The sequence below is a fragment of the Herpailurus yagouaroundi genome, unplaced genomic scaffold (genome assembly GCF_014898765.1).
Source record: "Herpailurus yagouaroundi ecotype Mexico unplaced genomic scaffold, PumYag 192, whole genome shotgun sequence".
Lineage (NCBI taxonomy): Eukaryota > Metazoa > Chordata > Mammalia > Carnivora > Felidae > Herpailurus > Herpailurus yagouaroundi.
In genome coordinates, this window is record NW_024412423.1 from 17,212,612 (window position 1) to 17,229,906 (window position 17,295).

At 34.6% G+C, this 17,295-nt stretch overlaps 1 protein-coding gene across 1 annotated transcript in view; it reads left to right on the forward strand.

The window, feature by feature from the left end:
- ADAMTS19 (ADAM metallopeptidase with thrombospondin type 1 motif 19) overlaps positions 1–17,295 on the forward strand; it is a 241,183-nt gene that overhangs the window by 170,209 nt on the left and 53,679 nt on the right. The window contains exon 17 of the mRNA XM_040444385.1: positions 4,379–4,459. Coding sequence (XP_040300319.1) covers positions 4,379–4,459 — 81 coding nt within the window. The remainder of the gene's footprint in view (positions 1–4,378; positions 4,460–17,295) is intronic.

Below are 17,295 nucleotides of genomic sequence, written 5' to 3' on the forward strand. Positions count from 1 at the left end.
CTCTACCCCCATCACTAACAACTATTTTAGTGACACTATATTTGTATCCATTTGGTGAGGTTCTAATCACATTTGTAAGTTTACATTTATTAATTTTTCTTTCCCTGCTAGTCTTTAAGATTAATGAGGAAAAATCTCATGATTATTTTTAACTCTGTATTCCCAATGACCAGCACAGTGTGTGATCCATTAATATTTATCAATGTAATTCATAATGAAACATTATATTTTAGGAAGTCTTAAAAACAAAAATCTGTATGAGCCCTTAATTATATCGTGGGCTTCATCTCCTTGTGATTTAGGGAATGTTTTGTACATTTCTCTTCAGACAATTTTATCCTTATGTTTATGGACTTCCTAGAATTTCTTGAAGGAATTGTAGCCTTATTTGGTCCAGTTGGCCATGGACACTGTATATATATATACTGTATGAGTAACACATGTGCAGACACATGTGGGTGTTTTCAGTCCCTGTGCTCTATTTAGAGTTTGTTAATTCATTTTTCTTGGAGCTAGAAAATAAACTTGAGGAGGTTTTTTTTTTTTCTTTTTCTTAGTGCATTTATCATGTCTCATTGTAACTTGCCTAGATGTGGGATAACTTTTAAAGGAATTTTTAAAGATAAATTGTATATTTGGCTGATAATAGAACTAGATAGTTATCAGTATACACTAAGAAGAAAATGGGCATAAAATGTGTTATTCTTAGCATGAGAGATGATGATACTGATCCTGTATAAGGAACACATCCTCTCAGACTTTTTGTTTGTATGTTTGGCACAGCAGTGGAGAGTCATAGTGTTATGGATTCTATTGCATGAAATAATAGCAGCGGGTCATAGCTCGAAGTCCATAGTGGAATCAGACAGATCTTAGGTCACAGCTTCAGTCACCTAATTACTGTGAAAGCAGTCTTGAAAATGGTAATTTTTCCCTTTCCCTTTATTTTCTCATCTATCAAATGAGAAATGTAGTATCTACTTTGGATGTTACCTTTATGATTAAATGAATAATTATGTAAATTGCCTACAATAGTGACTAGCACATAGCTAGTCACAGTCTGACGTTTATCATTATTACTACCATGAAGATAGTGATTGCTGTTGGCATTTTAATAGGTCTGTTTAAGAATAGAATCTCTGGTTATTTAATAGGATGTTCCTGTGAACAAAGCCAACTCTCCAACATGAGGATCAAATTTACAATTTTGACATCACAGACTTTATTCCAACTACTAAACTTGGCAGTAGCCACTCTCATATTCACTGCTTTAAAAAAATGCACATTCTGGGGCACCTGGGTGGCTCAGTTGGTCAAGCGACCAACTCTTGATTTCGGCTTAGATCACGAGCTCGTGGTTCATGGGATTGAGACCCGCATCAGGCTCTGCCCTCATAGCACAGAGCCTGCTTGGGATTCTCTCTCTCCCTCTCTCCCTATGCCCTTCCCCTGCTGGTGCTCTCTCTTTCTCTCCCTAAATAAATAAATAAACCTTTAAGAAGTAAAATAATAAAATAAAAAATAAATTTAAAAATGCACATTCTCAATCATGCTAAATGACTTACCTACTGAAAAATATCTAGGTCCCCATTCATTGGCCATCTCTCTTCAAATCATTTTGCTCTGTATTTCTCTTTCTCCCTTTTTTCTTGAAACTCCGTCTAACTCATCTGTCCTTTAAGCGATTCCAGTTGAGTAATGACACTTGCTCTAGATAGAACTATAAATGTAGACATAACCTACTGTCCTAATGTACAACAAACCTCTGAGTTTACTGCTAAACTCAAATAGGAATTTACAATAACTCCCTCTACTTCTCTCTCTCTCTCTCTCCTCTTCTTTCTTAACATCCTGAAATTTAATATCTTCTCCAAATACTTTATTAAGTTACTTTGCTCAGAGATGAATAGTCACCTCTTGATTGTGACATTCAGTGGGGCTCTCCTTAGTCATCTTTCTCTTTGATGTTTCTACAGCTTCTGACACAGTTGACCAACAGCTTCTCTAAAGACAATCCAATCTATAGTATCCCACTGCACCAGAACAGCCAGATCTCCTGCTTCTCATGATTATTCCTTCTCTGGATTCTTTTTTATTTTCAGTCTCTCTCTGTAAAGCTATGACTGTCCTAGGTTGAGTCCTTCACTTCTCTTCTCCCTCAGTTTTCTCCAGTTACTTCCGTGGCTGATATTACCACCTCACAAAAGTACTCCAATGGCCTAGTCTTTCTCTGGAGTTCCAGATGTTCCAGAGTTCTTCGTAGCTATTTTCACTAGTGTGTTATGTTGGTTTATTAACTATAATTTGCGAAGTTCAACTTATCAGAACTATCAAAGATTGACTTCCATTTTCTTATAAACTATGGCTGCATTCTCACATAAGTAATAAGAAAGTTTTGTGTTCAGCATTTATTTCCCCACTTTCTATTGGTTGTCAGTTCAGAATTTTTTTTTTCTTCACAGGGCCTACTGGGTTTTCTTCCTTAGCCTCTCGTGCTCCTGGAGTTTTACGTTAGCCTCCCAATACAGTTAATCCACAACTCGCCTATCACTAGGCATCCTGCATACTGCTCTCAGATAAAGCTTCTCCAAACCAGTAGCTGATTACCAAGTTCCTTGCTATGTTCACTAACTTCAGATGGATCAATTCAGTATCTTGGGCATGCATTAAATCTCTGTTTAACAGAGACATATTCTAACATCTTGTCTTTCTGACAGAATTATTTTACTTATGTGCTACGAAAAATATTACTTGCTCTCTTACTTTCCCTTGCATACAGCTAACTCATACTTTTTTTTTTATACATATCCAATTCCTGTCCATTCTTCAATGACAGTTCATCTGTTTACTTCTTTGTGAAGCTTTACTTGACTCTATGAAATGTTCTCTTCTCTGAATCTGAGTGATTCGAGTTGATGCCAGTGTTTCTCAAACATGAGTAATGTGTATAACAATTTAAAAGGAAAACAAAAAATCCCACTTCCGTGAGTTAAAAATAGCAGTGAACCTTTTGAGTGGTGATGTGATCAGAGGAGGAGGACTATTGAAAGAGTGGTTTATATTTTTAAGCAGGGAGTTAACCATACCATCCTGCATATGATCTTTTTTACATAATTTTTGAATTTGTATTTAACTCATATTTGTATAAGGTATTTTTGCTTTGTCTTTCCAATTTCATTATGAGCTCATTGAGTGCACAGGTCTTCTTACCGTACTTCTGTGTATAAATCGGTAGTAAACATTTGCTTCTACTTTCATCACTGCCTACTTTGTTCATGTTTCAAAATGATAGTGCTTGTATGATTTGGTTTGCTAACAATGGTTAAATTGGATAAGCAGCATTCACTAATGGAAATTATGATTCAGAAAACACATGCCTCAGATTCCAGCCACTGCCACCGAGTGGGGTGTGTGCTACCTTTGGGTTTACACCAATAATTATAAACAGTTTCGGGACTTTGAAAAATTAATCAACAGATGACAACTCTGGGATCAGTTATTGTGCCTTTTTACTAGCTTTGAAGTTAGACTTTGATCAGATACATGGAGCTACACAAATGTTAAGAATATTAAATATTACCTATATCGTATATATTATAATATTAAAATTTAAAGCATAACTACTCAGCCAAAAGTAGCTGTCTGCTGTATAACTATTCTGCACTAAATGAAGTCTTAATTGTGACTTTATCTGCAAACTCTCTTTTATCTCACTTTATCTTTTTATCTTATTTCACTTCAAGTGTTACATTCCTCACCTCTGCTAAAAAGGGTTTTGTAACAAACACTTAATTGGGTCTTGCTTCTAGCTGTTTGACATCTTTCAGGGTGATGCTAGATTGCAAGGTGCAACCTTACACTTTCTTGTCTCCAGCCCCAGTTTCAAAACCCTTTGTTAATCTCCTCAGGGAGTGCTTGGGTCTCTCTTGTCCTATTCTCAGCTACTCCAGGGACCTGATCCTGCCAGCTGCATTCTCTCCAGCTGCCTTTCCTTCTTCCCCACACATTCTAATTTAAAGGAGTTTCATGAGCAAAATCTGAAGTTACTTATTTTGTTCCATGATCTACTGTGTTTCTAACTGAGCTCTACCATTGTGGTTTTTGCCCCTCCTACTTCATAAGAGATCAATGAGCCTTTATGTTTTTTAACATAAAATACAGTTACCTTTTTGCCCTTAATACTGCTATAGACTCGACATCTTTCCAAGAAATTTCTCTCCTTTCAATGATGACAGCTTTTGTATGCATTTTTTTCTTTCCATAAGTATTGAAATACCATAGCAAAAACCAAAACCAAAAGAAAAAAAGAGCAAGTCAATTAAGAAAAGAGATCTTAAGAGAATTCAAGATTTATTTCGTGTTTTATTGACTCTTACAGGTTATGTAGAAGTGCTGGTGATACCTGCTGGAGCAAGAAGAATCAAAGTTGTGGAGGAAAAGCCGGCACATAGCTATTTAGGTAACCTGACACAGAGCCGATCCAAGTACGAGCCCCACTCCCTGCCCTGACAGTTCTGTAATGACGAAGACATCAATCTGTTTCTAGTTACATGTTTGAATTTCCCAGGAAGCACCTCTTGTCATATCGAGTAGGAATTTCTTTCCTTCTCTCCCAGGGACTTATCAGAGCAAAAGCAATCTGGTTGTCTATGTTTTTGGGAGAGTATAAATTGCTTCCACATGTTATGCTGTGTTATAAAAAAAAACTCATTGGAGGATTTAGGTATGTTTTATTTCACACATATGCAGATATATTTCATAAACATGTTTATTTCATATATTCATATACACATTCACATTTATTGCACGTACAAATGCATGTATGTGTGTGTCTGTACATATGATTCCTTTAGAAATAGAAAATCTTATGGGATTCTCAAAAAAATTCTGACATACTGAAAGGATTTAATGTTTCGATGGGAAATGAGGCTGTTTCCTTTCCTCACTTTAGGTATATTCACCTATGAAGAGAGTATTTTAAATGTTTAAGTATTGCATATGGAAAGAATTGTATCAGCTATTTTAATTAGGCCAATTAATGATTTAAATATATGAAAGAAAATGCTCAGTTGTCAAAATACATATTGCTCACATATCAAAATTACAAACCAATTCAGTCATATGAAATGGTTGTCTGTAGTTATGACATCCATGGATTAAAGGGATCTAATGTGATTAGGTCTGGTAAAAGAGTAAATATTCTACGTATAAGATCATATCATCTGCAATCAGAAATAATTGTACTTCTTCCTTTCTGATTTGAATGCCTTTTATGCTTCTGAATTCCGTTTGCTAGTGTATTGTTGAGAATTTTTAAATCAATGTTCATAAGGGAAGCTCCTGTGTAGTTTTCTTTTTTTTTGTAGTGTCTTTGTCCAGCTTTGGTATCAAAAATGAGCTAGGCCTCCTAAGTGTGAATTAGGAAGTCTTCCCTCCAATTCAGTTCTTTGGAAAATGTGAGGATTGATGTTGGTTTGTCTTTAGATGTTGCATAGAATTTACCAGTGAAGCCATTTTAACATCCAGTAATTTTCTTTGGGGGGATACTTTTGATTACTGATTCAGTATCCTTTCTAGTTATAAGTATTTGTGATTCGGTCTTGGTAAGATTTGTGTTTCCGGGAATTTGTACACTTCTTTTAGGCTATCCAATTTGTTAGCATATAAATTTTTAAAATTTCTATTCAAGTATAGTTGCCATACAATATTCTATTAGTTTCAGGCGCACAATATAGTGATTGGACAGCTTTATACATTGCACAGTGCTCACTGTGACGAATGCAGTAGCCTTCTGTTACCATATGGTCTTATTATAATTAACTGTATTCCCCAAGCTGTAATTTTAATCCCCATAACTTATTTATTTTATAACTGGAAGTTTGTACCTCTTAATCCCCTTTACCTGTTTTGCCCATCCCTCCACTGCCCTATCTGTCTAGCAGCTACCAGTTTGTTGTCTCTATTTATAAGTCTGTTTCTGTTCGTTCATTTGAGATTACATATAAATGAAATCAAGCCATCTTTCTCTGTGTGACTTATTTCACTTCGCATAATACTCTAGGTCCACCTATGTTGTCAGAAATGACAAGAGCTCACTCTTTTTTTTTTGACTGAGTGATATTTCATTGTGTATATGCACCACACCTTCTTTATCTCTTGGTGGACACTGAGATTACTTCCGTATCTTGACCATTGTAAATAATGCTGCAATAAACATGGGGGTGCATATATCTTTTTGAGTTAGTGTTTCCATTTTCCTTGGGTAAAGATAAGGTAGAATTACTGGATTGTATGGCATTTCTATTTTTAATTTTTTGAGAAATTTCTGTACTGTTTTCCACAGTGGCTACACCAGTTTGCATTCCCACCAACAGTACATGAGGGTTTCTTTTTCTCCACAACCTAGTTAAAGCTTCTTACTTCTTGTCTGTTTGATATGAGCCATTCTGACTGGCATGAGAATTATTACAGTACATTTCTTACCATCCTTTTTATTTCTGCAGCATCGGTTGTAACGTCCGTACTTTCATTTCTGACTTTTCAGTTGTCTTTTTTATTTTTCTTTCTTAGTCAAGTGCAGCTAAAGTTTTGTTGATTTTGTTCATCTGTTCAATGAACCAATTTCTGGTTTTGTTAGTTTTCTCTATTATTTTTCTATTCTCTATTTCATTTATCTCTTCTCTAATCTTTTTTATTTTCTTCTTTAGGTAGTGTTGGGTTTAGTGTGTTCTTTTTCTAGTTCCTTAGCTTATAAAGTCAGGTTGTTAACATTATAAGATCTCCTTTTTTTAATGTAAGCATTTGTTGCTCTAAGTTTCCACCCACAGCACTGCTTTTGCTGTGTACTCCACATTTTGCTATGTTGTGTTTTCATTTCCATTTGTCTCAAGATATTTTCTAATTTCCCTCATAATTTCTTCTTTGATCCATTGGCTTTTTGAGTGTTGTTTCATTTCCACATTAATGAATTTTCCAGTTTTCCCTGTTACTGATTTCTAAATCATTTCCCATTGTGGTCAGAGAAGATACTTTGTATGATATCTATCTTTTAGGACACGGGTATCTTTTTGGGGGCCATTATTTATGACCCCACAGTCACTAATTTCTATCCAGGAGTTTATACCACAACTAGTTCTTCTTGATAGTTGCCTTTACCACTCTAATACATCAGCAAGTCCTGTCAGTTACTCAGATATATCACTTTCTCTCCATAACCACCGTGACCCACAATCAAGCTACTCTCTGCTGCATTGTCCTGCTTTATTTTCTTCAGAGCACCTACCACCATCACCATCTGAATTTTCTTCTCTGTTTGCATACGTGCTTTTATATTGTGTGTCTTCCAGTGTTAATTTTGAAGGCAGGGATCATTTTTCTCAGAGCTTTATCCACAGTAACTAAAGCAGACTCTGGCACACAGAAAGTAATAAAGACTTTTTTTGAGTGAATTTTAATTAAAAAAAGATGGTTCATACTTGTACAGTAATTAGTATGGGTGAGTTCTTTAAATATATCTGCTAAGTAGATCTTCACATGTCTGTGAAGTAGGCACCACTAATTTTTTTTTTTTAAATCAAAAACTAGAGGACCAGAGAATTTAAGTTTCTTTCCCAAGATCATACATCTAAAAAACCATGATCTTAAATTTAAGCCCAAGCAGTGTGGCCATTTTGTCTTGTTCCTACTGTCTCTTTTTACTTTTTGTTGTTTTTTTTTTTAATTCATTTTCTCTCACATTATGCTTGTGATTTTAAAGTACATGTCCTATATGAACAAATTTTCCTTGAACTTTCCCCCCCAATCTCCCTCTTTCCCCCCATTTCTTAACTAATGAGATCAATTGTATAGCATTAACTCAGGGGAATATAAATCATGAAGTGGTGGTTTTTTTCTCCCGTCACTACCTCCAGGTATGCCAGATCCCATCTTCTTTCCCTTATGTATATCTCTAAACATAAATCTCCAACCACTTTTTGTTATGAGAAGAGCATTTAATTTAAAAACGGAACCCCATGTCTTTTTTTTTTTTTAATTTGTTTAATGTTTATGTACTTTTGAGAGAGAGAGAGAGAGAGACAGGGAATGAGCTGGGGAGGGGCAAAGAGATAGGAAGACACAGAATCTGAAGCAGACTGCAGCCTCCGAGTGTCAGCACAGAGCCCAACATGGGCCTAGAACCCACGAACCGTGAGGTCATGACCTAAGCCAAAGTCAGACGCTTAACCGACTGAGCCACCCAGGCACCCCAGAATCCCATGTCTTTGTTGTGTCTCTGGCCTCATGATTGTCACTTTTCTTTGTGCTTAGAATTAGGCATAAGTTACTAGGGTCTCTTACTTTTTAAGGAAATAGCATGAGTGCTCCTGAACCGTCTGAAAACTACTTGGGAAATTCATGTTGAAAATAGAAGTTTCCTTACTTCTTAACTGAATCAATCACAGCTACCCTGATGAATTAGGAGAAGGGTGCAAGGATGAAGAGAAAGTGGCCAGTGGTATGATCCAGTCACAGACTGGGAATGGGAAGAACTCAGTGGCTTCTAGAGACGTTGAAGTAGTTGAGCTCATGAAACTTGGTGAGAATGGGTGTGTGGATAGAAAGTAAAGTTCAAGGATCACTTCTAGGTTTATGGATTAAACAACTGGGCAAATAATAATGGCATTTGCTGAGATAGCACACATGGATAAGAGGAGATTTTGGGGAAAAATGGCACAGTATTAAAATCCTCGATTTTAAGCCTAAAATCTTAGATTTCAAGCCTATCGTAGAGAACACATATCATAAACCACATTTCCTAAAGGCTTCTTTGGACATTGGAAGGAAGTTATTGAAAATCTTTATCTGAAATAGCATCAGGAAAATGGATTATTTCCTGGAAAGCTGATCTTTAACAAATTAACTTGTCTATATAAAACTATAATTTCATTGGAGACAGTTAATTCCCTCCCAATACAATTATTCTTTTATATTACTCGCTGAATTGTATTCCCATATGTAATTATTATCTGCATTTCTGAATATCATGGCTCAGTTTTGTTAATAATTAATCAGGAAGTCCAAAATGGAGACTAGTTCAGATCGACCATATGTTATATCTTTACAAAAATCACTGTAGCTTATGATTTTTAAAAGTCTAATAAAAAAGGTCATATGGGTCCATTTACCTTGCCTGCAGTTTTGCCTGCAAACCACTATGGAAAAACTTTTCACTAAAAACACTTTAAACTGTTGAGCAAATTACAAAAGGAGGAAAAAAAGAACACTTTTTTAAACTTACCTCTAAAATGGAAAGAAATTAAGGAGCCTTCACGTGCCAAAAACAAAGTAAGAACAGGAAGCCAAGTATTAGCCTGACCGAAATCCCACTTAAGCTTAATCCTGGTGACCAGTTTAGATTTTGAGCCCCAGGATACACGGTGGACAGAAAACAAAGCTTGAGGCTCTATAAAGTAGAGGCTCTAACAGGAGACACCTAAATAAAGCAGGACCCCAAAGGACTACAAGCTCAGCATGAAGGAGACAAAGAAATGGATTTGCTCCATCAAAGATCAGGAAATGTGTCGGTATTAATTTTGATACTAGGTGGAAGTAGAAAATCAACCTCCCTGAGGGTTCGTAACCCAAAGAAAATGCTCCTCTGGATTCATAGCACCATTTTACCCAACTATGAAGTACAAAACTCCAAGACATTTATTTTAATGAAGTTACCAAGGTGGCTGGCATATGCAAAGGCAAATCCTTTTTGAAGTAATGCACCTTCAAACCAGGCCTCAAAGGAATTTTATAAGGTTCAACAAATATAATTTTGTAGTAAAGAAATGTTCAGAAAACACAAAAGGAAATAAACATTATGAGCAGTGAACATAAATAAACAGTAAAAATAAGGGAGAGCAGAATCAGATATACATTTGCATCATATACAGAAAATATAAAACTCTTGTAGTTAATTGTTTTAAAATATTAAAAATATTTTTAAAATATTAAAATAAAAATATTTTAAAATATTAAAAATATTTTTAAAACAAAAATATATAAATATTAAAATTTTAAATAATAAAGTTGTTTAAAATATTAAAAATTCATAATATTAAAATATTTTTAAAATATTTCATTAAAAAATTAAAAATACTAAAAATAAGCAAAAGTGGACTAAACACATATTCAAATAGCCAAGTACAATTTTCAAAATTAAATTTTAAAAATTCAATCAATAGAATACAAGATAGAAGAAAACTAATAGAAATATACAGAAAAAATGAAAAAAGAAAGCACAAAATAAGATAGTGTAAATAAAACAAAACATACTAGCAGTCTTAGTATGCATTTAAAAACTAAAATCTCTATCTCTCTGCTCCTCCCCCGTTCATGCTCTGTCTCTCTCTGTCCCAAAAATAAACGTTGAAAAAAAAATTAAAAAAAAAAATAAAGTAAAAATAAAAACTAAAATCTCTAGTTAAAAGACAAAAATTGTCAGACTGGATTTTGAAAATAATTCAGGTATATGGTATTCATCTAAGATTCACAAAAACTGAAAATCAAAGAATGGAAAACTATACTAGGAAAAATTAAAACCAAAAAAATACTAATAGAGCCATAGTAAAATAAGTCAGAACTCACTTTCAAGGAAAATGCATTGTCTGAGGTGAAAGAAGTCACAGAATAATTACCTAAGCATTTAAGTCATCATTAAATAATATAATTTTATAATTATATGAACCCAGGAATATAGCTTGAAAGCTTTTAAGCAAAAATTGACAAAGAAAACTGGGAAAATTTATCTTCATAGTGAAATTAAGCACAAATGTGGGCATGAACTGACTTCTAAACATAGTGCTGAGGCAGCACAGAAGAGAAAGATATTCTTTAAACAAATAATGCTGGAATAACTGGGTATTTATATGAGGACTAAAAAAAATGAACTTTAGCCCCTACCTCTTATCATACATAAAAACTAAGTCAAAATGGATTGGAGATCTAAACAAAAAAGCTGAAATTCTAAAGCTTCTAGCAAAAAACATAAGAGAAAACCTTTAAGACATTGGGCTTCACAAGGATTTCTTTACAATAGATGTACAAAAATACCAACCCTTTCACCCAAAAATGAATGTGTTTGATTTCGCCAAGAGTAAAACTGTTGCTCTTTGAAAGACACCATTAAGAAAATTAAAAGGCAAGCCATAGTGTCAGATAAAAATTTGCAAAAACTTACTTATTCTAAAAACACTTGGCTGTAAAATATATAAAAATGTAATTTTCCTGACTAATAGTTACAAATAAATCCTTTCTTTAAATGTTTGTTTTTGAGAGAGAGCACGAGTGAGGGAAGGGCAGAGAAAGAGGGAGACAGAATCCAAAGCAGCTTCCAGGCTCTGAGCCATTAGCACAGAGCCCAAGGTGAACTCATGAACCTAGAGATCATGACCTGAGTCAGTGGGATTTTAACTGTCTGAGCCACCCAGGTGACCCTAAATACAAATAAATATTCTTAATCAGTGTGTTACTTATGAAGGTAACAATGAAATGCAGGTATTTACATGTTATCTTTTTTTTTTTTTTTTAATTTTCTTTATTCATTTTGAGAGAGAGAGAGAGAGAGAGACAGAGCTAGAGTGGGGGAGGGACAGAGAGTGAGACAGAATCTGAAGCAGGCTCCAGGCTCAGAGCCCCAAGCTCTCAGCACAGAGCCAGATGCAGGGCTTGAATTCAAAACAGCAAGATCATGACCCAAGCCCAAGTCAGACACTTCACCGACTGAGCCACCCAGGTGCCCCTATAGTTGTTATCTATCTCAGGAAAAATTATTTTTAGGAAGGAGCCCCTCCTCTTCTATTTTCTATTTTGTTTAAAATTGGTAGTATTTTTTCTTAAATGTTTGAATGTTGGTATTTTCTTTGTGGAAAGGTTTTTAAAGCCCAACTTAATTTCTTCAGTATATGTGTGTGTTCCATATATATATATCCAGGTGGTTTTTTTCTTGAGTCAGATTTGGTAATTGGTGTCTACAAAGAATTAACCCATTTCTTCACCTTCTCAAATTTATTGTCCTAAAGCTTTTTTTTTTTTTTTGTCATATTTTCCTATTGTAATGCAGTGTCTGTGTTTGATCTTTTAAAATAACCAAGTTTTGGTGTCATTGATTGCCTTTGTTGTTGCTCTTTCTTATATATTTTAAGGTGGAAACTCAGATAATTGATTTCACTCCTTTCTTCTTTGCTGTTATGACAGTTTATCTATCTAAACACTGCTTTAGCTTCATATCACAATTTATAGATACTGTAATTTTAGTTAAAAATACTTTCAAATTACCATTGTAATTTTCTGATTTGACTGACCCATGGGTTATTTGTAAGTGTACAATTTAATTTCCAAATATTTGTAAGTTTTTAAATAGATATTTTGTTACTGGTTTCTAGTTTAAATCTGTGTGGTAAGAAAATACATTGAGTTTGATTTCAGTTGAGACTTGTTTCAATGACCCATGTTGGTTAATGTTCCATTTATACTTTAAAAAATTATATTCTGCAGTTGCTGACTCTTCTCTAAGCATCACTTAGCTCCATTTGGTTTATATTTTCTATATTCTTGTTTATTTTCTTTTTGCTTTATAAATTAGGAAAAGAAAACTATTGAAATCTCTGACTGAAATTGTGGATTTTTCTGTATCTCCTTTCAATTAGGTCAGTTTTGCTTCATGCATTTTTTTTAAGATTTTTTTATTTTTATTTTTAAGTAATCCCTATACACAACATGGGGCTCGAACTTACAAGCCCAAGATCAAGAGTCTCACGCTCTAGTGACTGAGATAATCTGGTGCCCCTTGCTTCATGCATTTTTTAAAAAAAAATTTTAAATGTTTTTATTTATTTTTTAGACAGAGAGAGACAGAGAATGAACAGGGGAGGGACAGAGAGAGAGGGAGACACAGAACCTGAAGCAGGCTCCAGGCTCTGAGCGCCAGCACAGAGCCTGATATGGGGCTCGAACTCATGGATTGTGAGATCATGACCTGTGCTGAAGTCAGACGCCTAACTGACTGAGCCACCCAGGCTCCCAGCTTCATGCATTTTGATGCTCTTTCTGTTGTACACTTAGGATTGTATCGTTTCCTTAATATATTTTTAATGGCATTTAGAATTTAGCATTTGAAGTAAGTTAAATTTAAGTGACATTTAAAAAAATTTTTTTAATGTTTATTTATTTTTGAGACAGAGAGAGACAGAGCATGAACGGGGGAGGGGCAGAGAGAGAGGGAGACACAGAATATGAAGCAGGCTCCAGGCTCTGAGCCATCAGCCCAGAGCCAGACACGGTGCTCAAACTCACAGATGACGAGATCGTGACCTGAGCTGAAGTCGGACGCTTAACTGACTGAGCCACCCAGGTGCCCCTTAAATGACATTTTAAAAACTCCCTTTTTTATCTCTGGAAATCCCTGAAGTCCATGCTGTCTGGTATTGATATAGTCAGTATATCTTTTTTTATGATTAGTGTCTCATGCTTAAGTTTCCCTATCCATTTAGTTTTAATCTACCTATTTTTCTGAACTGAATGGAGTGGGGTCTTCTTTTCCCCTTCTGGCCTGACAGTCTCTCTCTTTTCACCAATATCCTTAATGCATTTAAATATAATATAATTATGGGCATAGTGAGTTATTTTCTGTGTTTTCCATGCCTTCTTATTCCTTTTTCCCTATTTCTCTGTCTTCTATTTTCTAGCCTTACACTTGCTCTCTTTTATTTGCTTATTAGCTACATATAACTCTTGTTTTATATCTTTAATGGTCACTTTAGGATTTACAAAATGCATTTTTTTAACTTCTTACACTCTCTTTTCAAATTATATTATACCATTTTACATACAATATAAGTTCCTTAAAACAGTGTGCTTCCCTCTACCTGCTTCTCCTCCTTTTTGCTATTATGCATTTTATTTCTACATTCCATCTAATCACTTTATTTCTACATATGCTTTAATCACCAAAACAGATGTAATCATTTTTACCTTAAAGCCAATCATCCTATAAAGAACTGATTAACGAAAAAGCTTACTTAAGTATTTTTATGCATTTACTGGTGCCAACATTCTTCAGGCCTTCACATAGACACCCATTTCCACCTGGAACCGTGTCCTTTCCACTTGAAGAACATCTGTCCTTTTACATTTTTTTTCTTAATGTTTATTTATTTACTTTGAGAGAGAGACAGACAGAGAATCCCAAGCAGGCTCTGCACTGACAGAGCAGAGCCCGATGCAGGGCTTGATCTCATGAACCGTAAGATCATGACCTGAAATCAAGAGTCAGATGCTAACCCGACTGAGCCACCCGGGCACCCCTGTGCTTTTTCATTTCTTGCAGAGCAACTCTGCTGGCAGAAAAATTATCAAATTTTGTTTTTCTGAGAGTGTATTTTTTTTTCCTTTCTGAAGGATATTTTCACTGGATATAGAATTCTATATTTTGTTTGGTTTTCCTTTTTTTTTTTATTTTCTTCTTTCACTTTCAAGGTAATGTTTCATTGTCTTCTGGCTTGTATTAGTTCTGATAGTATATCCAGAAAGTTTGTAATCCTTTTTCCTTGTATATAATGTGCCTTTTTCCTCTCTGGCCATTTTTAAGATTATTCTTCACATCATTGGATTCCAGCAGTTTGATTATGATATGCCTTGGTATGGCTTTCTTTGTGCTTATCATGCTTGGGTTCCCTTGTACTGAATAGTACAGTAAGTTTATGGTGTTCATCAAATATGGAAAAAATTGGTGCATTACGTCTTCAAATAATTTTTCTGCCTTCCACCTATTCTCTGGGATGCCAATTATACCAATGTGAGTTTATCACATTTCCTGTGAGTCTCTTCACTTTTTCAGCCTTTATTTTTCTCTTTGAATTCCAATCAGTTTCTAATCTATCAGCTGCTCTTCAAGTGTACTGTATTATTTTTCAATGTCTAATCTGCTCTTAAGCCCATTTAGTGAATTTATTGTTTCAGAGATTTTGTGTTTCTATTGTGAGAAATTTGATTTGCTCTTGTTCTTACAGTTTTCATTTTTCTCTTTAATATTACAGATTTTTCTTTAAATTCTTGTGCATACTGAACATATATAATAGTTGGGTTTTTTTTTTAAGTCTTGGTCTGCTGGTTTCATCATCTCTCTGATTTCTGGGTCTCATTTTATTAACAGATTTTTCCCCCTGATTCTGGGTCACATTTTCTGACTCCTTCACATATCTAGTAATTTTTTGGTTGGATGCTGGACACTGTTAATGTGACAGTTCCGAATGGCTGTTGTTTTTTATTGAGTGTTGAGTTTTATTTTGCTGCCCACTCAATTTAATTTCACATCAGCTTAACTTCTTGTAGCTTTTGTAAAGGCTTTGTTAGGGTGGGTCCAGTGTGGCCTTTATTCTGGGACTAGTCCAGCCTTATTTCTAAAGTGCACATTTTCTAAGTGCTCCACTGAAGTCTCTGTGTGTTCAGTAAGACCTACCCACTCTGAATGAATAGAACTCGTATGTCTTCCAACCTTACATGAGATCCAGGAGCTGTATAGTTTCCAGGCCCTATGTAGTTGCTTTTTCCCAGCCTTGAGGAATCTCACCACACTTATTTACACCTTGGTATTTAGCCACAGGCTCAAAGGAACACCTCAGCAGATTTTTGGAGCTTGACTCTGTGTAGCTCCCTCTTCTCCAGTACTCCATAAAACAGATTCCAGATGCCTTAGCCAATTTGAACTCCATTCTCTGTGTCGTCATCTCACTGAAGCTGTTTTTATCTGTGCTTTTCTTGAGTTCCCCTTCCCTGTGGTTTGGTCTAGTAAAAATCTTCAGGCAGAAAGTCAAACAATTTTAGAGATCTCATTTGTTCTCCTTCTCTTAGGGACCTCAGTTCTCTCCTGACATTGTCCAGTGTCTGAAAACAGTTGTTTCATATATTTTTAGTTTTCTCATTGTTTAAAGTGGGGGAGTTAGTACACTTCCATTTTTTAAGGTATGACCAGAAACAGGTTTTCTAAAAACCCATTTTAAAGCTAATGAATTAAAAACAAAAACAAAAAATAAGAAACATCACATACACAGAGTGTTAATTCTTCATATGAGGTTGCTATTAAGCTTATAAATTATGTGGATTTTCAGGTACCTGTGTGTTCCATTTTGAGGGGAATGCAGAATTCCAGAAATGTCAGTTGAGTCTAAACATTATACTATAGCCACCCCCGGAAGGTTTTTAAAGGCATTTTTATTAGAGATTTTCAGGAAATGTTTCTTTATAATTATGTCCTGAGTATATGTTGAAATACAGGAACAATATGGAATTATATGGACCACAGTTACCAATCTAGGCCAAAAAGATTTCTTAAAATATTTAATAGATTTTAGAGAAATATAAGGAAATATTTTATCTTTTAGGCAAAATCATTTTTTAAATCAGTTTAGCATTATCTGAAGTATATCCATTTATAGATGGTAATAGCTATTTGCAAAGTGGTAAGAGTTTTCTGTCACCACTATTTCCCTCTCAAATTTAAAATTCAAGGTAAAAGTGAATACTTACATATTTTTCATAAAATATTAAGCATATATGTTTTCAGATTTATCTAAAATGTACTTTATGGATAGTACATAATAATCTTATTATTTGGTAGAAATTAATATTGATAAGGTAAAATTTCAAAAATTTTGTTGATACATCACTTATAAAGTGGAAATATTAGCACCAGAAAAATCCCTCAGTGGACCAGAAAAGCCTTAATAGAGAATTAATAATTTATTTTGTTAATTAAAAATTTTAAATGCAAATGCAAATGACTCATAAGCAAATGAAAAATACCTTTAACCCCAATAGCAACTAAACAAGAGATTTTTTAAAAATCTATCTTGTTCATAATTTAACTCCTGGTATTTCTCCTCACACATGTTCTTTTGCTTGTCTTTCCCATCTCATTATTTGTTGTCATAACCCACCTGTTTTCTCATCCTAAAAGTGTTGCATTATACCTCATACTTCCTATCACCCACGACAGCCAAGTCATCATCACATATTATCAGTTTCACTCCAAAATGCCTCTTGGTATTTTTTTCCAATACCTGAATCCAAGCTACCATTACTTTCAGTTGGGCTACTGTGTTAATGTTATATACTGTCTTCCCCATCCAAATTTGCTCCATATCGGTCCATTTCTATACAACATTGTTCACAAACTTTTATAGCTTTGTATTTTTTCTTAGGAAAAAAACCCTTAAAACATGAACAAGGCCTGTAAGGTCCGGCGATTCCTTACCTCTCCAGCCTCCT